General features: G+C 43.1%; 1 protein-coding gene across 2 annotated transcripts in view; it reads left to right on the forward strand.

Annotated features, from left to right (window-relative positions):
- Positions 1-13,133, forward strand: part of LOC138453734 (geranylgeranyl pyrophosphate synthase) — a 67,337-nt gene extending 54,204 nt beyond the window's left edge. For both annotated transcript variants that reach the window (XM_069606857.1, XM_069606858.1), the window contains exon 4: positions 12,308-13,133. In XM_069606857.1, coding sequence (XP_069462958.1) covers positions 12,308-13,093 — 786 coding nt within the window. In that variant the 3' untranslated portion in view covers positions 13,094-13,133. The remainder of the gene's footprint in view (positions 1-12,307) is intronic.
- The last annotated feature ends 10,843 nt before the right edge of the window (positions 13,134-23,976 follow it).

Genomic DNA, 23,976 nt, shown 5'->3' on the forward strand with positions numbered 1-23,976 from the left:
ATTTTTCCTGGATTACCTGGAGTTTACTATCGATCCCAAGAAATTGAACGAACACTGGAAGCCGAAGACGGCCGAGCGGGCTTGTACAAGACCCAGACCATAAGGAAGAAAACTTCTACAACGGAATCCATGAAGCAGTGAAAACAGGTGAGAAAGGGGGAAACCTCTGACAGGATAACTTTCATACAGAATTCATTGATGTGACGCCAATCATAACTTGTTACTCATCCGTTGCATTTACTTTCATGCATCAAAAGGAAACCTGCTTATATACATGGTCCGCGAAGCATGCAATTCTATCCCAGTTGACACTGATGACAATTGCTATATATCGAGAACAGAACAAATTAAACAGAAGTCATTGGCAGTGAGATGAATGGACATTACACTAGTGGGTGCATTTGTTCGAAATAGAAATTTATAGATCAAGAAGAGATGATTAGGGGACCTGCCCTTACCTTGACCAACAAACAGATTCAGCAAGCAGGGTAGTTAGTAGCAGGAGAACAGGAGCACGATCTGACTTTCAGTGGTCACAGATGCTCAGGTAGCGCAATCACGCGTTGCAGTGCTCACAGATGTTCTCATGATAAATATCAAGGGGTTTATAAAGAATTAAAGTGGGTGTATGTGAATGAGTGATGTGTTTATGGTGTGGTCTTATGTGGATAGCAGGGGCGCGGCCTGCTTCAGGGGAGCCTACCTGAAGAAACCGGGTCTGGGGAGGCCATGTGAACAATGGCCCTTGCGCGGAACATACCTTGATTCACTGACAACCATCCATAAAAGTGTATTTTATTTTGTTGCTGATGTTGATGGAACACATGTACTACACATTATATACTTCGGGTTGCAGAACAGTGTGGGAAAATCTCCTGTACTGACCGCTGTCACTGGGGAATGTGGCTCTAATGGCACCAACGACACAGGCGGCTATTACTCTTTGAACGTGGTATACAAGCCTCCCATGAAGCCACCATGTAAAGGCACAATAGGCCACCAGCCTGTACCACCTGTGGGAGAGAAACATACAAACTGTATTTAAATGAACATAAGTGTATCAAACCTTAGTTTAAAATGCAATCTTGTATCCTACGGCATAGTTGCCAGTACAGATGTTTCTTCATGGATCAATCAACTTTGGCTTTAAAGTGTAGACACATTACATATAGCTATGCATTCCGTAACGTTTGGGGCACAGAGAAATATTGTTTCTTGGTTGTACCAAGACACAGATGACCAGTATGATTTCCCCCAAATCGCAAGTGATGCATAGAATTGCAAGACTACATTAATTTGGTGGTGATAGATCAAAGTTATGACAATATAGGAGACAAACAAGAAATGGAAGTGGCCTCAGTGGTCAAAGTGACATCAAAGCTAGAGTACACTTACTCGTTACTTGTATTACGAGGGCGAACTGTTGCGCGAAGTTTTGTACATAAGCACCATCATAATCCTCAACACGGACCTTGTGAGGCAGGCTGCCGTGAAGTCATGCAGCTCGGTAACTCGTAGCGGTGGTGTGCCTTCTTCCGACATGTATGCCAAACATCCAGAGCTTTCTCTGCAGCAGCAGTTCTTCTCCTCGTTTGGCATGACCTCGCACTGATTGCAGGTACACCAGGTGGAAACGTCTTCCATGCGACTAGGCTCAAGCTCTTGATCCGGTGATTCGTCCTCTAACTGTTGTATAAAGCCCCATTGTTTCCGCATCTTTCTCTCTCGACTAATTTCACCTCGGAATACTCTGGCTTGTACTGGTAGGGCTGTATTGTTGCCATTATGCGACAAAATTAAAATAGATAGTAATGATAGTACTAGTAGCTGTTCGCACAGGCTACGAACAACAAAGAGAGCTGAACAGAGCATAAATGATCCACAGGATACACAAAAAAAGACAGTGAAACGATTGAAAAAGCAACTCTGATGAGAAGCGGTCTGTTTATACTTATTGAGGAAAGCTGTGTCCTGCCATTTCCATGGAGACATGTCATTAGCTGGAGAGCAGAGAACGTTGACGCGAGACGTGCATTGGCGTTGTGAAATGGGCTGTACGTGTCTAGTGATTTCAGCTTCAGGGGCTGGGGGATATGATTTAGTGCCACCAGGGCAGTTCACCTTAGGGCAATGCGGCAACAGATAAGATTAGCACAAGATGGCCGTGCCCTGCTGCCTGATTTCGCATGTGTAAAAGTGAGGAAAACTACGGTAAGGTGCATTGGAAATGTTTGTATGATCGATCAACGTATGCTTAAAAACACATGCCCGAACGTTTGGGGCAATAATATTTTTGAGCGCACTATTCCTTTTTAACATCGCGAATCAAACCACTTGCATTCAATTGTGAAGTTTATTAGTTACCCAGAGACACTATTGCTAATGTTTTATTGAAAAACACTCCGCCAGTCAGAACCATATGTTTCCTGGCAACAGAGCACTGGGTAAACACTATCAATGATTGGTCTGAAACCCTTGGAGGGAGCAACCAATCAACATGTAGGTGTGATTCTATTTAGATATGCAGACAAGGCCACCGTGATTGTCATTTCATGGAACACAGGCGAGGAGGAACTCCTCGGATCAGGTCAGTCAGAAACGCATTATATGAAACCTTAGTTTTCCAAATGCAAAGAAAGGCGCGTTACTTCATTATAATCCTCCTTTAGTTTAATATGGTATAAGTGGCTAAATGCGGACGTTGGGAATCTTTTCGCGATTAGGATTTCAATAGCACAGTAATAGGTATGCCGCATGGGCATACTTCGCTGCAGGACAAATCCTGCAGTTCACAACTAGCATACAGCTTTTTTTATTCCGAACAGAATGTAGGCTGCGTTAACTTTAGCAGCTTGAAAGGATTGAACAGCACGGTATACCGGTCAAAACTAAGTCCAACAATCCCTTCATACATATCTGACACTAATGTATCAAAGTGGGACGGTTTTACATCTAGGACTTAACATGAAACTGTACTAATAGGGAGAGCTCATACAATAGGCAACTAGTTAAATCATGAGTAGCATTTTCTTTTCTTGACATCCACAGGTATGTTTACACCTGACCATCGAATATTGTACTAGTGACTGGAGGTGATTTACTAACACCCAAATTGGTGAGTGCCCCCTTTTTAATTTACAAGATGTTACAGATCAACAGTACGATATATCGCAGGACCACGCACAGATTACCAAGTCATTAAGAATGAGGGAATACAAACTCCATTAAGGGGTATGCTAGTGTATTAACTTTCACATAGCATACTATGATGAACATTTGTTTAAGTGGCATCTATTACCAATTGACAAAAGGAGAAAGGCATATTTCAACATACAATGGCATCTCGAAGAAACTAATAGAAGAACAAGTTTTATTCTTTTTACTTTCATTTACATCTGAAATATTGAGCAAGCATGTTATGATATATGATCTTATGTTTTTAATACCATGTTCTCATTTTTGTTATTTATTTTTCTTGTCTTTGTGTTATTACCTACCACATCCTACACTGGCGTTTCAACCCCTTCAATCTCTGTCTCTATTCTACAATTATACAAATGCATATCCAATTGACCACTTTTATTATGTTGATTAATGTGTTTATTGTAAATGTATATAAGGTGGATAATTATTTGTAGTCCAGTTCGGCTGGTGGCCTTCTTCAGAGCACGTGTCGTGTACTGGACACCTGCTATAACTAAAAATTAATAAGTTAAACCAGTTCTGCATGTAAACTGGCGCAGACAGCGTGGTGGCATCTTGTTACACTAAATGTCAAGAAGGAACTTTACAACAAGAAATGGCGACAAAAGACCGGGGCCATTTTGAAAAAATGAGCACCCATGGGTGCTGTACTGCAGCTGCAATTGCAGCCTGCGGTAAAAACACACAATGGTAGGAAAAAGTACGCCACCAGCCATTAATTGTAGAAAGGGTAACATAAAAATGTCACATGAGACGGTAGACAAAAGGGGATATGTAGAAAGTAAGTCCAACACTTTCTTGTCTTCAAGTTTATTTGTCAGACCTGGCGCTCCACCTGCATCCACTCAGCATGCTTCAAGCCAACCAACAACTTTCTCCAACGCTCCCTTTCTCCCCGAGCTGCCCTCATTCAAACCCAAACATTCTCATACGCCATACAGCCGCGCGGATGGAGGCTGATTATGTTATGTTTTAATATAAGTATACAACAGGATACTAAGTAACCCCTCCAGCACTCATGGAAGATGGTCTGTGCTGGGTCTACAAAGTTACAAAAAGGTAAGTAAAGTCAATTTCACTTTACTGTTTCCAAAAACAGTAGTTTAACCAAGAGAAGGTGTTTAAACCTTTGGGAAATCTAAAAGACTTCCATGTGCCACTGCACTGAAGGCGCTATGTGTCGCAGTGTAAAAAGATGATGCCTATGGAGTTTGGCAGACTCCAAAACCAACAGTGTTCATATCAAATAAAATGCATGAGAGAGTGGGGGGTGAGGGGGTCTCGCACTCTTCAGGATAAAAATTAAAAGTCCAGCAAAAGAGCTGAGTGTCTCTAAGGGAATTGGCACATTTCTGAGAAATCTCCCTAAAGATTATTTTACTGGAAAACCTTGAGTTAAATTGTAATTTCGATATCTGCATTGGTGAATTTCAATGCCACAGCTCTACAGCTCACATTTACCCCTTTTGATAAGTCTGGCTGCTCAGTCTCACTACCAACTTGTGTAGTACAGACCTATACTAATAGGTGGGTTACCGAATACCAAGAGGACAAGTGTGGTGTAGTCTCCCACAGGGTTACTACTCCTATTCTTGCCTAACCGCTTCTAAACCCAGTATCTTCTCACATTCTTCAAGATTTTTTTTAATGTGTTTGATAATGCCTCCTTATTCCCAAAAACGCATACAACAATCTTCAAGTTTATGTGTCAACAATCCTTGAGACTATGGCGCCATTCTGGCTATTGGAATATTCCCTTTCTAATCTGCTGATTTTTAGCAGTAAAGTGGTAGATTCATCGCCAGCTTGTTGCTGGAGGTAAATCCTTCATTTCACCTCCAATGTTATAGTTCGGCGGTCTAGGAAAAATTGTTACAATTCCATTAGCCCCAAAACAAAAGTAGTATCTGAATTATTTTCCGCTCTGCTGAACTTGTAATGAAGCACCCTTGTCTTGTGCCTCTTTCCCGCTAACGCCCTACATGCAATTTCCCCTTACCAATCCACAAGAGCACCTGGAGACCATGCAAATGGTAGTTGTGTGTGATATACATGTCAATAAATGTATTGGGTCAGACCCCTTTTTTATTTTTAAGGTTTGCTGTCTTAAAGAAATGTTTTCCACCACCTAGCTTCTACTCGAAGTTGGTCACTCATACCATTTTCGTCAGTACTGTCTCTTAGATTCTATTAATGCCTCGCTGGAGTTCCATGTTGTACACAGACAGGCTTCTGTTAGGTAAGATCTTTTTACGTCCTGATGTGGAACTTTACAAGACGTACCCGCTTGGTATTGGTGACCCAACTTTTAACATAGGCCTGTACTGCACAAGTTGGTAGAGTGGCTGAGCAGCCATGCTCATGTTAGAAGGGGTACTGTGAGCTGTAGAGCAGTACAATGAAATCAGTAGTCACAAGTAAACATTTATATATACACAAAGCAAATCAATAACAAGCAGAATTTCAGAATCAAGTTGTTCAAGTAATAATAATAATGCAGGTGAGTAAACTATTTTTGTACTAATGTTTCGAGCACACAGTGACATCAGCTGAGGTCAGTAATAGTAGCACTTATGGTTCACCGTGCAATATGGAATTTGGAGGGGAATAGTAGAGTAGAATACTGTAGCACTGTAACAATAGTCGTTTCTCCTAGAGGGATTAAGGCAGTCTCTTATCCCAGCAATAATAGTGTAAAACAAGTAAAACCTGTAAGGGGACACGCACTAAAGAAAGAAGTGCAGAGTCAAAGGCTACCCCGTTCTTTGACGCACAGGAGGTGCAGGCCAGCTACATAAGGTTAGGTTAACTTATAGACTTACCGATAGATCACATGGCTAAACAAGGGAATTTTTGTACAAGTAAAACAAGTTTATTCATAATATTCGTGTTTGAAAAGCCAACAGGAACTAGACCATTAAAAGTGCATGTACTGCTAGAACATTAACACAGTGACATCAGCTGAGGTCAGTAATAGTAGCACTTATGGTTCACTGTGCAATATGGAATTTGGAGGGGAATAGTAGAGTAGAATACTGTAGCACTGTAACAATAGTCGTTTCTCCTAGAGGGATTAAGGCAGTCTCTTATCCCAGCAATAATAGTGTAAAACAAGTAAAACCTGTAAGGGGACACGCACTAAAGAAAGAAGTGCAGAGTCAAAGGCTACCCCGTTCTTTGACGCACAGGAGGTGCAGGCCAGCTACATAAGGTTAGGTTAACTTATAGACTTACCGATAGATCACATGGCTAAACAAGGGAATTTTTGTACAAGTAAAACAAGTTTATTCATAATATTCGTGTTTGAAAAGCCAACAGGAACTAGACCATTAAAAGTGCATGTACCGCTAGAACATTAACAGTAATTACGTACTGTTAATGTTCTATAGCAGTACATGCAATTTTCACCTTTGTTGTTACTAACCTACACAACATATATCATTGATTGCCTTTCAACTTTGTGCAAGACCAATGGTCTAGTAGAGAGTAGGAGTACAGATAAACCACCCCCCCTTCCAGACCCCACGTGGCAACGAAAGGAAGGATGTCTGGTGGGCTCTTGCGGCAGCACTCTCGAGAGGTACTGTGCAGCAATGGATGCCACTTGTTTCAGGGGCTTTGTGGTTTTGGTGCCTTTTTCTCAGTGCCAAAGAGAAATTAATAGCTCCGTTTGGAGTTTTCTTGGTCCCTCAGTCCTGGACTCTGTTGAAAGAGCTCTGGACGAAGAATTCCTGCTTCTGGAGGTCCTTGAATTGGCTGGATTTGTTCTCTGGGAAGACGTTGCACTCGTCGGTGTTCTAGGTTCTCCAGGTATTGGGCAATTGCAGCCCCGGAAGGTTGCAGCAACACTGGGGTTGGCCCACAATGGCACAGGTCTTGGGCTAGCTGGTCCCTCCAGCCTAGGAGGAGGTATGGGGGAGACAGTGGGGGGTGGGTGGGTGGGTATGGGGGAGGTAGTCCTTGGCAGAGCTTCCCTGTCAATGGGTGGGAAAACTGGGTCAGCACAGCTGCAAGTCTTCACCAGTGCTTTTGCGGTCCTGGAAGGTGCTGCCAGCGTCTCTCTGCTTCTTCGTATTTGATGTTCCAGTTGTCGACTCTGCCTGTAGTCCCAAAGCCCTTGCCTAATTTGCCATTAATTCAGAGCACTAAGCTGTCAACCGCACAGGAGGGGGGTGGGCGGGGGTTGTCCACTCGCCCAGTCGGAACTGCTTTCGGCCAGGCATGCCTACAGACAAAGGCCTGTGAACTTCCTTCCCTTCCTTCCCCTCACTTTTTTCCCGCCTCCTCCCCCTCGTCCTCACTTCCTGCCTCCTCCCTCTCCCCTGCCCTCACTTCCTGCCTACCCAGACACACAAGAGCCTGGGCGGGCTTAAGGGCTGAAGTCCACCAAAGGCAAAACACACAATGGACTCAAACCTGATCTAAACGAGTAAACGCCCAGAACGAACCCAGTAAAACACCTTGGGTGCTGTATTGCAGCTGAGAAATCCGCCTGCAGATACATTACACAAAGGTAGTAAAAAAGAAGCCACTGCTACCAGCCATTCAAGTTAGTGTAACAAAAAGTCACATGAGAAGTGAGATGAAGAGTTATTATGTAAGCCCCAGCACTCCACAATAAAAAAACAAAAGGTAAGTAAGACAAAAGGTGCAATACTCTGCTTGGGAACTGTAGTTCACATTTAGAAGACAAGGTACTCCTCAGTGGCACTGCACGAAGGTGCTGGCTGTGTGTCACTATAAAAAAAAGCAAAAGCCTATGGCGTTTACCAGACTCCACAATATCTTGGTTGGAAAAGGCTTGAGAGAGTGGCAAAAAGGCCCACACACTCAAGAGGTTGAAATAAAAAAGATCCCAGATTGCTGCAGGGCTGGGGGTCTTGGGAATTGGCACATAACTGAATATTCTCCCTAAGAGAATCTGTTTCTCTTCACCTCTCCCCCTCCATCGCACCTCCCCCAACCTGAGCTCCTATGTCTGTGCCCACCAATCCCCATTTGTCAAATTCCACCCACCAACTCGTCCCTTTGCTGCCTCCTTCACCAAGTCTGTTCTGCTGATACTGCTTCCTTCCCTCCTCCCTCATTGGTGTTTCAACTTTCTGCATTATTGTTTTCCCGCATCCATGCACTGCCTTCTTCCTTTGCCACCCATCTGCACCCCCCCACCTCTCTGGCCCCCATTAGTTGGTGCTGCCACCTCCCTGTCTCCCGTTGTCCTCTCCTCTGCTGTTGTCCATTGTGACTCTCATCTTGCTGTAGCCACGCTCCTCCTGCTCCCTGTCGCCGGACCCTCGTCACTACTTCATTGTCCACATTCCATCCTTTCCAGCTGCCCTGCTCCCATATGACTGCACCCTCAGTCTGCATGTGTCCCTTCACCTACACAAAGAAAGGACTTCATAAATGATTTGGCAGATTGGTCCTTCTCCTAGATGTGTGTGATGGCGAATCCAGTGGGTCACATTGGTGACCCCCGTGTTCGAAGAATATGGATAAAGCCCCTCTTCCGGAACAGGCTAATTCAGCAGTATTCCGTATTACTCACATTTTTGTCTTATCTGAGGATTTCCTGCAACAAAAGTAATACTTATGAGCTCTGGGATGGAAACTAGAATAGGTCTAGGCTATGGTCGCATCAGTTATCTTCTTATACAGTGTGCGGGGCGGGGCAGTTGGGCGGACCTTCTTGGAGTCTAAGATGATCAATGAAAGGGATTGTCTCAATTGTAAGACATTACATATCCAATGGTTGTACTGCAAGCTTGCTAGAAAAACAGTGCCTTTAGGTCAATGCTCCCACTTTAAGTTCTTTGAGAACTTAAATAACTCACGTTTCTTGAGCTGACAAAAAAACTAGACCATTATCAAATCGATTGCAGCCTAGGATAGAGAATGGCCAATTAAATGTTCCCATATTACAATGTCACACAGCGTTGCTTAGGGAGAAACATGAATGGAATACAATAAAGCCAGTTAATACATACCCTGGCCCGTAATTTAGTCCCTTCTATAACTTTGTACCCCGAAAGTCATTAATAAGTCCTACATTTTATATGCGCCCTAATTAAAAAAATATATCTGCATACTCACAAAAAATAGTTGTCCCCTGCAAAAGACACTATGTGGCGTATTGGTGCAGCAAGGAAAGATGGAGGGTAAGCCTCAATTAGAAATCGAGGAATGGTGAGGGTATATTTACTCTATAAATATGGTAAATAACTGTGGAGTTTTTGAAAACCTTTAATCTAACGTGGAAATTTCACCTTAGACGGGACGGAGAAGCAAATGGAAGTAGTTTAAGGATGCAGTTACGGGCTCAATACTACCTATGAGGTGGTGTATCCCATAGGAACTGTAATAAAATAGTAACCGTATCTAAAATGTTCCATATTACGACTGTACACCAGTCGCTAAAGATGAGTGGGCTAGAACGCCACTAGGAGTGTTCGTGTGGGCAGGTCACCGGATTGAATGAAAGGCTGCCCAGGAATGCCATGGGCTTGGAAGGCACAGCAAAGGGTGACCTAGTGGGACACAATATTGTAAGTGTGTGGAGGGTGACACGAAGGGAAAAGGAAAATACAGGGGTGAGGTGGACCTGAGTGATTGGGCAGAAATAGAAATGGTGTGGACCCCTACCGGTAATGGAAACGAAGCAGTGGCGCATGTAGATTGGCAGTGGTATTTCTGGAATTATGAAAATAAATTGTGAAAAGAATTGACAAGTCCAGAAATTGGCATGCCTAAACTACGCTACAGATAAATATTGTAGCTATGTTTTTGCATACATCAATTCTCATAGCAACATGGAATTCTCTGTCCGAATTACACCTGGGGAAAAAGCATTCACCCTGTGACCCTACTGGGCCATGGGCCAGTGAATTTTGCCCACTTCGATCTTTAGTTCTATTTTGCATAAGTACCCGGCGAGGCGGTGGGGGGGAGTGGGGGGCTGGTGGCCTCCCAGCCGATGAAGAGGCTCAGAACGGGGTCTTTACCACACATGCATAGACCCCGTTCCGTCTCTCTTCAGAGTGGATGGGGGGGTGGGATGGGACTGCCATCTTCCCTCACTGGCACCCGGCCCAGCCCCTCCTCTGCTCCTCCCAAAACCTCCTTTTCCACATGTTTGGTCAACCCCTCCCCACTTACCTTGTGTCTCCTCCTCGCCTCGCCGGTGCGTAGTAGGGTTCCCGTTGTATCTCTGACTCCCAAATGGTCACCATGGAAAGGGAGAAGGGGCTACTTGTGCTTCCCTTCTACCCGATCCACAGTGGCCATAATTTTTTGTAGTTTTTCTCCAGTTGAAAAACGGCTAACACACCATTTCTCAACTCAAGAAAAATACACTATTAGTTTCCTGGTACAATGTGCAGGGGTACTAATCGCAATATAACCTGACTTTCTAACTGCTGCACTGGTAATGCACCCCCTTGGGTTATATTGCTTAATTTTAACCCTTCGAATGTTTATTTGTAGTTCTCTTCGGACAATGATCAGATTCTATGAACTGGTACAGCCTGCAGATTTCTTCATGATGCGGTAGTGTATATTGCGCTCAGAGCCAATTCCTAGCAACTGACCATGCAGGCTTATGTATTGACCCTGGCTATGTGCCCACAGCCAAATCCCTATGATCGCTGAGGCTGACTGTAACTGGCCCCTGCTTGCCGATGTTAATAACAAAAGCAGAGCAAGCATTACCCCAAAGAAGTTGAACGGTAATCGGTCTGTTGGCATTGCATGCATCCAGCCATTATGCCAGTTTTGTCTGTAAAGCTTAATTAGAACAGTGGCGTGTTGGCAGTTGAATTGCAGAAAATGCAGTGATCAAGGGCTATACTGGGGTGATCGAGGTGGCAGGCCAACCCTGTAGGGGACGGCCGCAACCAAAGTTAAGGGCCCAAACCTTTGGCATCCGTGTAGTTCACCACACAGGTGCTGTTTTTTAAAGTATTTTTTTTCTGTGAAAGGGACGCCTCCTTGTCATGGAGAGAACATTTTATGCAATCATGGCCACCATGGAATAGGAAGGTGGGGCTCTGTATGGAGCCCCTCTTCTATTTCCATGGTGGTCAAACAGAGCGGCTAGTGAAGCTTCAGCGGTCGGTTTCCACTAGTAGTGTCCGCCTGTGTTCCATGCCTCCTGCTCCCCCGCCACCGGTGCTAATGACTGATAGTAGCAGTTTTATGTCCCTACAAACCAATGCTTCTTCATTGTTTCTTTGCTTCTTTGCTTCAAACGGGGCGTTCAATCCTCATTGAGTGGCATGTTCTGATAGAAATAATACTCACCTGCTCCTGCGATTGCATGGCAGTAACATTCTTTGGCCCTCATTAAAAGGACTGGAATGCAGTATTAGTGTGTCTGTAAATTCCATCATAATCGCACCTGGATCCCAGCAGGTGTCGGGTGACGGCTTACACATGCCATTCCTTACCCCTTTTGTGGCCACTGCATTTGCCTGTCACGCAATCCACTCAGGCCCAGACCAGTCTGAAAACTTGCTGAGCAATCCCCGATTTGTCCATCTAATTTCTGGTGGGCTACACTAACACCTTACTAACAATCAAGCCTCCATGCTTGTGCTGGAACACAACTCCAGCCCATCATGCAACTACTCACTAATGTCTTTACTTTGGGGTGCCTTCACTCTCAGGACCATTTTGCAGAGCCCTTTTTATGATGATCAATATAGTTTGGTCGGTCTTTGAGTCTGCATGCATGCAAACCATCACCTGGCCCATCTGCACCGTCCATGCCCCTCTTACCTTTACCAATGTTTCATGTGTATTCAACTCTGCCTCCTTTTCTCTGCGGATGTTTTGGATACCCTGGTTGCAGGTGCAAAATGTCACACTTCGCTGTCGGGCTACTATGGTGCTGGCTGGCACAGTAAAAAAACGCTCTTGAATTATTTAGTGTGATTGTTTGAATAATTGCATATTTGTCAAAACATTTTGCATCGTGTGTTTCTCGGTTCTTGGAAATTCATTATAAATTATTGAAAACGGACACATTCCTGGCAAATCTGTCCAACTGCATGCTAACACAAGTTCATGTTTGATGTGCACATCTCATTTTTTTTCTTTTTCTTAGATAATCATTGAAGTGACGGAGATGCTGCACAATGCCAGCCTGTTGATAGATGACATTGAAGATAATTCAAAGTTACGAAGGGGTTTTCCAGTGGCACACAGCATCTATGGCATTCCATCTGTAATAAATTCAGCTAATTATGTATATTTCCTTGCTCTTCAAAAGGTTCTAACGCTCAGTCACCCAGACGCTGTGAAAATATTCTCTGAACAGTTAATAGAACTCCACCAAGGACAAGGTTTGGATATTTACTGGCGCGACACCTACACGTGTCCAACAGAGGCTCAATATAAAGATATGGTGCTGAAGAAGACGGGGGGCCTTTTTGGATTCGCTGTAGGACTCATGCAATTATTTTCTGACTATAAACGCGATTTAAAGCCACTTCTTGATACACTTGGCCTATTTTTCCAAATAAGAGATGATTATGCAAATTTGCATTCTAAAGAATACAGTGAGAACAAAAGCTTTTGTGAAGATTTAACAGAAGGGAAATTTTCCTTTCCCACTATACATGCGATCTGGTCAAGACCTGAAAGTACTCAGGTGCAAAACATCCTGCGCCAGCGGACAGAAAATATAGATATCAAGAAATATTGTGTACAATATCTAGAAAAGGTGGGTTCCTTTGAATACACGAGGCTAACATTGAAGGAGCTTGAAGCTGCTGCATACAGAGAAATTGAAATGCTGGGGGGAAACCCTGAGCTTGTAGGGTTAGTAGAACATCTAAGCAAACTGTTTAAAGAAGATGACACTTGTCTACAACCACCTTACGATAGTTGATGTAATTATTTCTACTGATGGAATAAATACTAGTATAATGCTTCTGAATGTCAGCACTTTCCATTTAAGCATCTATTTCAAAACAAGAAGCTGAATTGGGTTCTGTTAATATGCATGCTTTGCATCACTGCTGGTAAACTATTTATTTGAACACATTTCTATAAAACCTAATCAAGGCATAGAGAAACTGTAAAATATATTGGCCCACCAATGGCCAGGGTGCCGAATAATTCTGCATTTCTATAGATTGCATCTGCCCTTTTCTGTGACTTGAACGGTTTGATTTTGGCAATGGATTGAATGGAATAGCTTTCACGAAATATCTTACTTTGCGCGTTGCATGCATCAGGAAAAGGAAAGCCAGGTGTACGGCTCAACTTGTAGTTGGTTTTTACAGTTTATCCTAAAGTATGCTTTCAGACAGTGCTACATTGGTAAGACCAATTGTGTTTTATGGCTATGTTACATTACCTGTCCTCTTCGTCGTTCGTTTCAGCATCAGTGCTTTTGATTTGCAGCAGTACTTTGACACCTTGGGTTGGAAGGTTCCTCTTCCCGCAGCGTGAAGGATCAGGTAGCCCAAATAATAAGTGACATTATGTAGGGTATACATGCACTTGGCAAGGCAAAGGCTCCAAATGCATGTTTTTTCCACGATAATTAAATGTGTGATGCAAACATTTGGAATGATCGTGCCATCATTATCTTTTATCCTAAAAGTCACTTTTTAAAAAAACTTTTTTTTTAACTGGTTTGGCTTGCCCTTAGTGCTCCAACTGTTGTTATGCATCTAGACTGTTCGGGCATTACCCTTATGTAGAAGGAAGTGCATTGTGAGAACAGCACTGTTTTCCAAGCAAGTTCATTAAGCAAATTTGATGAATTTCAACACTTCATGGTCGATTGTTTCGAGTACCCTGATCGTGAACATTCTGGAATGGTGTGTACAATCTTCCCATTTCTTATTAATTTTATTTTTTTTAATTGCTGGACTAACATTTATTTTAAATTGCGGATGCAACAAATCCAAAGAAAAAGGATCCATTATGATTATTTTCTATGTTAAAAAAAAAGAAAATACACGGATTATCACGTCCTTATTCTGCAGAAATGTTCACAACCGCCCTATGGAGCTGTATTCCTCGATTGTGTACTATGTCATAACACTTGCATAGCACCGAATTGACCTTTTCATGGCCCCGAATCACTGTAGGTTTTCTGGAAATTTTAGACTGAACATTATGCGATCAACGGCACCTCGCAGGCGAACAGCATCGTGCACTGTACATTGTTCCCTGACAGCAATTGCTTTGGCATAGATGTGATCATGTGCTGGGCGAAGAGTACTGTTTGTTTTACTACATTAGTTATTGCTGGCATGAGAGCCATTTTGGGTCCTGCTAGCCTGCTCCACCTTTTGAACAATGCTTCCCATAATAGCTGACTAGGTGAGTGGAGACACCGTGATCTGGAAGCAAATGATTACAGTTGTGAACGCTGCCATTACGTGCAAAACTAAGTTGCATAGTATGCATTTACCAGGGAAATAATTGTCTTGGTGGAGATGGATAGCTCTGTAGCTATCTGCGCTGAAAGGTGTGATGTAACAATATATCCTGAATTGACTCTTGTGGGCTCTATGATTAACAAGAATATAACATGCAGTGGATGTGTAATGATGTAGTCCGGGTCAAAATGGGGCACATTGTAGTGATCAGAGATCATTGTATGTGTGGGGGCCTACCATTGGTGGTAGAGCCCATGTTCTGTTGCTGGCTTGCTTCTGGGCGGGGGGCATTGTATGTAGTATTGGGTAGCGTGGGCTGAGTGACGGTGTGGACCGAGTTGGATCTTGATTGAGTTGCTTGTTGATTTTTAGTACCCGAGAGATCTTGCTTGACCCTTCGTAGGTTGTGTGCGGGGTCATGTTGGGATTGCCTGGCCCGCAACTCCCAAGGTGCATTAAAGAAGTAACGAGAGGGGTTTGGGTCGTTGGGCGTGGCAGAGTTCGTTAGCTGGTGATGCGTGCTGAACCCAGAGGAAAAGGGATCCGGTCTTCAGGAGAGCTTTTACTTAATGCCGAATCATGGATGGACAGGTAAACGAGGATCCCTCCTCATACATTAGCCAGGCTGCCATTGCCTTCTGGTAGTGGTATGCATGTGGCAGTCCCCTCAGCCGGCCACGTGCTTCACTTTCAGAGTGCACACCCTCCTGCCTATGCAAAGTGTCTTGGCTTTCATGTCAAAGCACTAGTGTGCATCCAGCATAGCAGCAGACCTGATCCCTTCAGTCTCTAGCAGTATAGTCCTCAGAAGCAGTTTCCGCCCCATACCTTTTCTGGTCCTTTAACCAAATCACTAGCATGGATTTGAGCAGTTTGTTACGCTCTGATTGATTTTAGGATGAGTCTGGTTAAAAAGTCAATCAAAAAGTATCCTCATGCTGGAAAAGGTTTAAATGGGCACTGTTTGCTCCACTACTGGTACCAAGTTCCCAAATACCTTTTACTTGCATGAATTGCAAGCACATATACTGTGAGAATGTGACAATAGAGATGTTTAAGCCCCCTCGCCAATTTGTTCTGCCTTTGACTTGAATGGTTTCAAGTGTGGTGTCTGATAATGCTTGTCTCATTCATCCCACAGTTGAGTCTTCCTGCTTAGTCTTCCCATTTCATGATGAAGAATTTCACTGCATGCTGCCAAAGGGTCCTGTATAAGTGCCTGTCCAATGTTTGTTTCTATTGAGATTATGGTAGACCATTATGACTCAAGCGAGTCTGTAGTTTTTCCTTCAGTATTTTGCCTCCCAACTTTACCCCTATAGTGACCCCAATGGTGCTGTGGAAATGAATCCAGGGGTATTGGCATTCATATTGCTTATGCAGTACAAGGGCTACCTGAAGCATGCCTGGCACTATCGGCTCAAAAGAAACACGGGGACTGTGAAGGGCACTGTCAAAGAACACAAGTCAATATTGCATACTATAACGATAGCTTGGTGGCAGCCTTGCTTGTAGTTGAATGTGCAAGACATTCATGTTCTGAAGTGTATGTTCAAATAAGCGTTTTTAAGACACGTTATGTAGAAAACATGGTATAATTATAACAGACATTCGTAAAGTCAGAGCCACTAAGGTGCCAGGGATGTGCAAAAAGTGTTGTGCCTAATATTTGCCACCTTTGTACTCAAGATGACAGGAGACCCAATCCTAAAACTGACACTACATCTGGTTACTCTCTACATGTATGTTTTAAACCAGGGTGGGCATTGTACAGGAGTGTGTGGCTTTTAGTCAGGACATAGTGGCATGTATGGTTCGTTTGATTTAACTGAGGATCAAACTGTGACTTGGTTATAAAACCTTGAAGCAAAGAGGCCTAGCATAGGCTGTTCGGGCAATGGGACCAAACTATATGCTGCTCCCGGGCAGTTCTGTAATACAATCTAGCTGGGAACCTTTTGCCATGCGTAGGCCACAGGGTATTTGGAATGGAGATTAACCAATATTCGCTGGCTTCTTCACAAAAGTGCGTTTGGCTCTTTTCAGCTTCTTTGGACATGGGAGTGACCATGAAGACTTAGTTTTCTTTTTTTGGTGGATCCACTTGCTGACATGTTGGGCAAGTCTGAAATTACTTGGTGCTCTTGGGGGGGTAGCCTGCCGTCTATACTGACTGAACAAGCCACAGCAGGCACATCTGTTTCTGGTACTAAGAAACCTCCCTTTTGATACCAGTGCTGATTTGTGAATTGGCTCATTCAGACCCCGTCAAAGAAAGTCTGGTCTATAGCCTTGCACCATGCCTCTTATGGTGACCATGCAGGAGCTTAAATATAGACCTGTTTACATTCACACTTAGCGCAAGTCAGTTACGACAAGGTTATGGCCTTGACTGCCATCAATGTGATAGTAACTGCTATGATTGCTCACAGTCCACCCATCGAGCATGTAAAGCACTTTTCCTTGGTAGAAAAGTTGCTAGTTTTGCTTCTCCTGCAAGTTAAATTTTCTTGGGTATTTAGATCTTAAACTGCCTTACCTCTACAAGCCACTGTGACTTGACTCTGTATAAGGATTCAGCAGTTGTTCATGGACTGTTCATTGTGATGGTCACTGAAACTCATTCTCTGCTTTTTCATTTTGTTCCCCGCGTGGTGATATTAATGCTTCATTTTGTTTACGCTTGTGCCCTGTCCAATATCCTACAGAGCTCTGTTTGCCTGCTCAAAGGCTGACCTTGTCTCCGCTCAGCCACAACTTGTTTATTTAGTAGTATGTCCTTTATGAGAAATGATATACAGAAGATGCTTTACATATGGTGGAGGCAGTCCCAATGTAGGGTGCTGTGGTACCTGTTTTGCCACGTTGTTTATGGCTGCCCGTAAGTATGAAGTCATGTTTACAGGGTTGGGTGTGGAATGGTTGTGCAATGTCTGTGGTCCATCAGTGACTGTTGGAGTTACTTGGATGGTGGAGCAAGCATGGTTGCTTTTACATGTACATTACTCTTACTTTGCATGTAACTAACAAAAGGAACTTATCTGAAGAACCAACCCCTGGCTCTAGTACATTCTCCATTACTGAACTGGCGACGAGTTGCTCTTTTGGAGGTCTGCATAGATCGGTTTCATGCTGAAGTGAATCTGTGCGGCAGACCTACTGCCCTTCAAAGAAAGGTAGACCATGAGCTAGGGTCCTGATGAATTGTAGTGCTGATTATCCCAAGGTTGAGGCAGAAGGCAGGTGCAGCAGCCGAGCGAAATGTAACTCCTGCCACTAAGGAAGGCCTACAGGAACACTGGAGGATCTGGTGTGGTATAGCGCCAGGAAGACTCAAGTGAGATTATGTTACAAGAAATTGCAGATGGGCCCAGTAGAGGGGTGTTGTATTACCTTAATATTAATTCTTGTTTGTTGTGATGTTGCTAAGTTATTCCGGTCTCCCTGCCTGCACGAGCGTATGTCAGAATGTTTGTGTTTGGATGGATCGGGGAATTTGTGAAGGTCAGTTGGGAAGCGCAGTGGACGGCGTCGTATGAGTGAGGGTTGTAGAGCAGGGCGCCGGGCTTTGTATATGAAGCAAATAAACGTGAGTTACTAAGTATTGGTCTCTGGCCTCCCATACTTCAATTGGCGACGAGGATTGCCCGGCGTCCAGCGGCGAATCCACGAGGAACGAAGATCGAGAGCAGCTGCTCCGAACGGACGCAACCTCTGCGTGCGTTTGTGCTGAGTCTTCGCCCGTATATAAGGAGGGGAAGAATGGAAATACAATTGACATCGCAGTAATTGCTGGATGTTTGGCTTATAAACTTACGTATCGGATTTGTTTAGACGCGTACTGTGGAGTAAAGGACCCTCTGGAGCAAATCACGGCCACGTGATACGTACTTGTACAAAATTTCTCTTGTCAATACATACCGCATATTGGGACAACAAGAATAGATATCAGACAAGCTCTTTTTTTTGTGGATGTTTTATTAGAAATTGACATTACAAGCATATGATACTTGATATTGCTGATATTCTACAAAGTTTTAAGAAAAAAAAAATGTACAAGTCAACAATGCAAGGCATAAGTATTCAGCCACCGGCAAGCTTTCTTGCGACCCCGGGTCAGTCTGTAGTTGCTTAGTCTGAATGAAAGGAGTTCTGGTTGAATTATATTCAGACCGTAGAACAAGAGGAACTCACCTCTCATAAAAAGAGCCTACTATTGCTTCATGCCTTAGGGATGGAAGGCCAAAGGAAGTTCAGAGAATTGCCAGAATTGCTGGGAGATGAAGCTGGTGCTGCTGATGAGCATGAAAAGGCCATAAGACAATTGGACAAGTACTATGCTCCGGAGACAAATGTAGCTATAAACAGATACAATTTTTACACAAGAATTCAAAAGGAACATGAGACTCTTAAAGAATGTGTCGCCATTGAGGCTTTTATCACGCACTTGCCACTTTTGAAACAGTATCACTCTTGATTAACTGATCAGAGACCAGATCATTATCCATTCAAATGACAGTTTAGTCCAAGATAGGTTGTGGATGGTGGGTAACCTGTCCCTACCAGAGACTATTGCCATCGCTAAACTAATTGAGCATAGTCGATTATGTTCCAGAGAAATGAAGAGCAAAAAACAGGAGGCTGCTCACAACATGCAGCAGCAAAGTCACACCAGAAGCAGAAGTGCAAGGTTTGGTCAGAACCCTAAGAACCAAGGAACGGATGGAGGTTACCGCAGTCAAAGGTAACAGAATAAAGGGTTATGAGAACAAAGGAACTTCTTCTAAAGGATTTGGGTGAAAAATGAACCCAAATTTCAGAATGCACAGAGTAAAGAAGTTTGGCCATTATGCATATGCAAAGCAGTGGCCGTCAATGGGGCAGAATTGTGGAGTGAGATGTCATTTTGCTGTCACTTGTAGATGTAAAAAGAGAATTTCCGCTATTCAAGATGAAGAGGAAGAATCGGATGAGGAGAGAGTGTTTATGATTCATGAACCACCAGGGGGAGAATTCAAATGCCCAAGTTGTGAAGTAATATTTGACAATTGGAAAATCAAGGTGAAGGTAGATAGTTGCTCACCATGGACGATCATCACCAAAAAAACCTGGCAAAATTTGGTAGCATGCGGTCTCAGAAGTAAGTTGAAGGTGTCGGATATAAAGAATCCTGGTGGGTTCGAAGGGTTGAAGATTAAGTTAATTGGTTGGTTCTCATGCATCATTCAATTCAAGGACCGGCGTGCCCAAGTGAAAGTCTACGTATCAGAAAAGGGTGTGAACATAGTAGGTTGCAGAGATCAAGCTGGGTTAAGAATCAGATTGGATCCATGTGAGGAAGAGGAAATTCTGATTGTTAATAGTAGTCAAGGGCAAAGAGACAAAATGTCAACAAAAAGTGAGCTGGGTTTGTTGAAAAATTTTGCATGCAGGATCCGTCTTAAGAAAGGAGCATTGCCAGTCAAACACTCGAAGTCCAGACCCATCTCATTTGCCATTGCTGACAAGGTCGAACAGGAGTAAGCAAGGTTAGAGTCAGAAGGGGTTATAGAAAAGATTGAATCTTCGGAGTGAATGAGCCCCATCGTTGTTGAATTGGAAAAGAATGGCAAACCAAGAATTTGTGTGGATTTAAGAGATGTCAACAAGAACATCATAACCGATACTTTTTCTCTTCCGATAATATCTGAAATGGTAAATCGCATTGGAAATACAGATTTATTTTCCACGTTGGATCTTTCGAGTGCTTATCATCAGATATCACTCAGGAAGGATTGTAGAGTGTTTATTACTCCACATGGATTGTACAGATATAAACGCATGCCTTTTAGTTTAGCATCCGCGGCGGCGGTATTTCAAGGGGTTATGATGCATGTTCTTAAGGGTTTGAATGGGACGCTTGTGTATCAGGATGATATCATTTTATTTGGCAAGGGTTCTGAAGAACATGATGAAAGGTTGAGAGAAGTGTTGACAAGACTAGAGAAGTGGGGTTGAAGATTGAACAGAATAGAAGAAGTGGAGTATTTGGGACACACGGTGAATGGTAAAGGATACAAACCTAAGTGGGATGCCATGAAGGCAATTAAGGACTCACCTAGCCCCAATAATAAGGATGAACTTAGATATTTTCTTGGGTTATGTGAGTATACAGATTTGTAGAGAATTTTGCCAGTGTGACAGAACCTTTGAGAAGACTGTTGAAAAAGGATGCTAAATTTGAGTGGAGTGATGAGTGTAATGTAGCGGTAAATTGCATAAAGGAGGAGATTTGTAATTCTGCAGAATTGGGAGGTTTTGTTTTTGGAAGATTAACCAAGGTTACGGTGGATGCCAGTGAGAACGGATTGGGGGCAGTGTTATCCCGGGTTAATGAAGATGGAATTGAGAAAGTAATCAGTCATGCCTCTAGAGCTATTTCAGACACTGACAGTAGGTATTCAGTAATTGAGAAAGAGCTGTTGGCTTGTTCCTGGGCAGTGAGTTACTTTAGGAAGTATCTCTGGGGAAGCAGGTTCATTATACAGACCGATCACAAGCCTCTTATTGAAGTTCTTACAGTGAAGGGGATGTGCAAAGCTTCACCTAGGTTGGCTACATTGAGCCTCAAGCTGCAAGGCTATCATTTTATAGTGAAATATATGCCTGCAAAGAGAATTGTTATTGCTGATTATTTGTTGCGTCTACCTTTAAAAAATGTAGAGCCAGATGTAGAAGGTAATGAAGAAATGGTGGCAGTTGTTCTTGAGGTAACTTCTAAAGAAACGTGGTTGAATGAATTCTGTAAAGATGAGGTTTTACAAGAAGTCAGAAAATGCACTGAATCAGGATGGCCTGAAAAGAGACTGGTTAATGAGGGGTGCGTGAGGTTCTGGGAAGTAAAGGATGAGTTGTCCATGGAAGATGGATTCCTACTGAGGGGGGATAAGTTGATCCCTCCACAAGTGTTATGTGGTGAGCTCATAGAAAAGGCACACCAAGGACATCCAGGAATCACTGGAACCAAATGTAATGTGAGGTCAAAGTATTGGTGGCAAGGAATGGATTTGATGATCGAGAGGTTCATTAGAAACTGTGGGCCTTGTCAGAACAGTGACAAGAGTTGCAAAAGCGTTAAGTCAGAGCCCATTAACATCACTAAGGGGGAAGCACTGTGGGAGAAGATAGGCATTGATATTGTTGGAACCTATGCAAATTGGACGTGTGAAAAGAGGTTTTTATTAGTCTTGGTCGACTATTACTCGGGCTGGTTGGAGGTAAAAGCGGTTAGCAAGATTGATTCCTTGGAAATAATTAAAGTTTTAATGCACATTTTCAGGAGAGAAGGTTTTCCCAAAGTGATCATTAGTGATAATGGTGTTCAATTTAAAAGTAGAGAGGTTAAGGAGTTTGCCAGGAGGTCGGGCATTGAATGGAGGTTTTCAGCATTATATCATCCTCAAACTAATGGGTTAGTTGAGAGATGCAATAGAGAAGTTGTAGAGACGGTAGAATTAGCGTTAAGACACATGCCAGTTAATGAGGCTCTCAAGGAAAAACTGTGGAGTGTGAGAATGTCTGTCAGAAGAGGGATGGAGGTCTCTCGGTTTGAATTAATGAGAGGAAGAGCTCCCAACACCTTGCTTAACCCTGAATGGGTTAATCACAGGAGAAGTGTAGAGTCTGAAGAAGGAGGTTACAAATATCAAGATAAGTCAAGAATTTCTACAGGTGATTTTGTGAGAATAAAGTTGGGACGTGTTGTGAGAAAAGGTGAATCCAAATAGAGTAGCCCAGTAAAAGTGGTACAAGTGTTTAACCGCCCTTTTAAAGTTTGTGGTGGCTCTGTATGGAATTTGGATAGAGTGAGTAAATGGTTTTGGAAAGGTGAGTGTGTGAGAGGTGGACAAATAAAATATAACAGGAGAGCAGTTGATTTGTTTGGAGATGATGTTCTTATTCAAAATGGTGGTAAAAATGTGAATGATGATCCTGAGATCCAAGCTGGAGAGTTAGACATGCAACATGTAAGCAATTTTGGTGCTGTGGCTGAGAATAGGACCTTACGTAGTTCAAGAGAGAAGAGATTACTGATTTGGTCCAGAGACTATGTCATGGAGAACTAAGGACCAGTAATCGCCTTTCTGATCTTTGGTCATCAGTATGTTAAATGGTCGTACGTGTTTAGGATAGTTTTAATATGTTCACATTTTACGTAGTTTTCATAGATGTTACATTGTTCCATTTATTTTCAAAATTATTCAATTTCTGTAAGGAGGGGGGAGATGTTGTATTACGTTAATATTATTTCTTGTTTGTTTTGATGTTGCTAAATTATTCCGGTATCTATGCCTGCACAAGCGTATGTCAGAATGTTTGTGTTTGGATGGATCAGGGAATTCGTGAAGGTCATTTGGGAAGCGCAGTGGACGGCGTCGTACGAGTGAGGGTTGCAGAGCAGGGCGCCGGGCTTTATATATGAAGCAAATAAACGTGAGTTACTAAGTATTAGTCTCTGCGCTCCCATACTTCAAGGAGCAACATGTTATGGTGCGGAGAGAAAGGGTGAAGCACTGTGTGGATGATCCCTAGGGAGCGTCAACCCGTAGTTATAAGGTTTGGTGCAGTGATCCGAGCACTCCCAGGATGTTGGCTTGCATGCTGCAATACAGATGAAACAATTTAGCTGTAGGCGGCAGCAGGAGGCCTAGAGAGATCTGCCAGTAATTGTGGAGAACGTCTGGCGCAGCATCATTGCTGGTGGTGGCATCTATTGAGACACCAGTGACGTATAAGGGAAAAAAAATGAGAACCAAGGAAAAAAGCGAGTTAAACGCAACCACTGCCCTAGAGGGAGAACATATTGGGAAGTATGTACACTTTTCAGGAATTGTCTGTGCTCTCCCCTCTGACGAATTTGAGGGGCTAGCAAAAGTACTCTTAGGCCCTCATCGGGTAATTTCTGCAAGGGTGGTTGGATAGTGCATTGGGTCGATCTGCTAAACTTCCATTATGGGTTGTGTAAAAGCTGTATATTTACCTATGACTGATTACCGATGTACAATCGCAACTGACCAGCAAAAGCAGATGAAATATACCATTGCCCAATAAACGTGTAATTTTTCAGGAATCCTTTACCTTGCACAGATGGACGTATTTGTGCTAACTGTTGCTTCAGCATAAGTGAACAAATTAATTGGAAAGCAGCAAGCTGTGATTTGTTCTATGTGTGTAAATGTTGTTGTAGTGCCCAATATTGCCTGATTTGCAGTAAGGTTGTAAGGAAGATAAGGAGTGAAGGGTGAAAGTGTCTACTTATATTGCTACATGCGATGTATTGCAGGTTACAGAAATTGCTGTGTGAAATCTGGGTTGCACAAGTTGCGAAATAGAAACT

The sequence above is a fragment of the Ambystoma mexicanum genome, chromosome 4p, assembly GCF_040938575.1.
Source record: "Ambystoma mexicanum isolate Mex_15411 chromosome 4p, UKY_AmexF1_1, whole genome shotgun sequence".
NCBI classification, from domain to species: Eukaryota; Metazoa; Chordata; class Amphibia; order Caudata; family Ambystomatidae; genus Ambystoma; species Ambystoma mexicanum.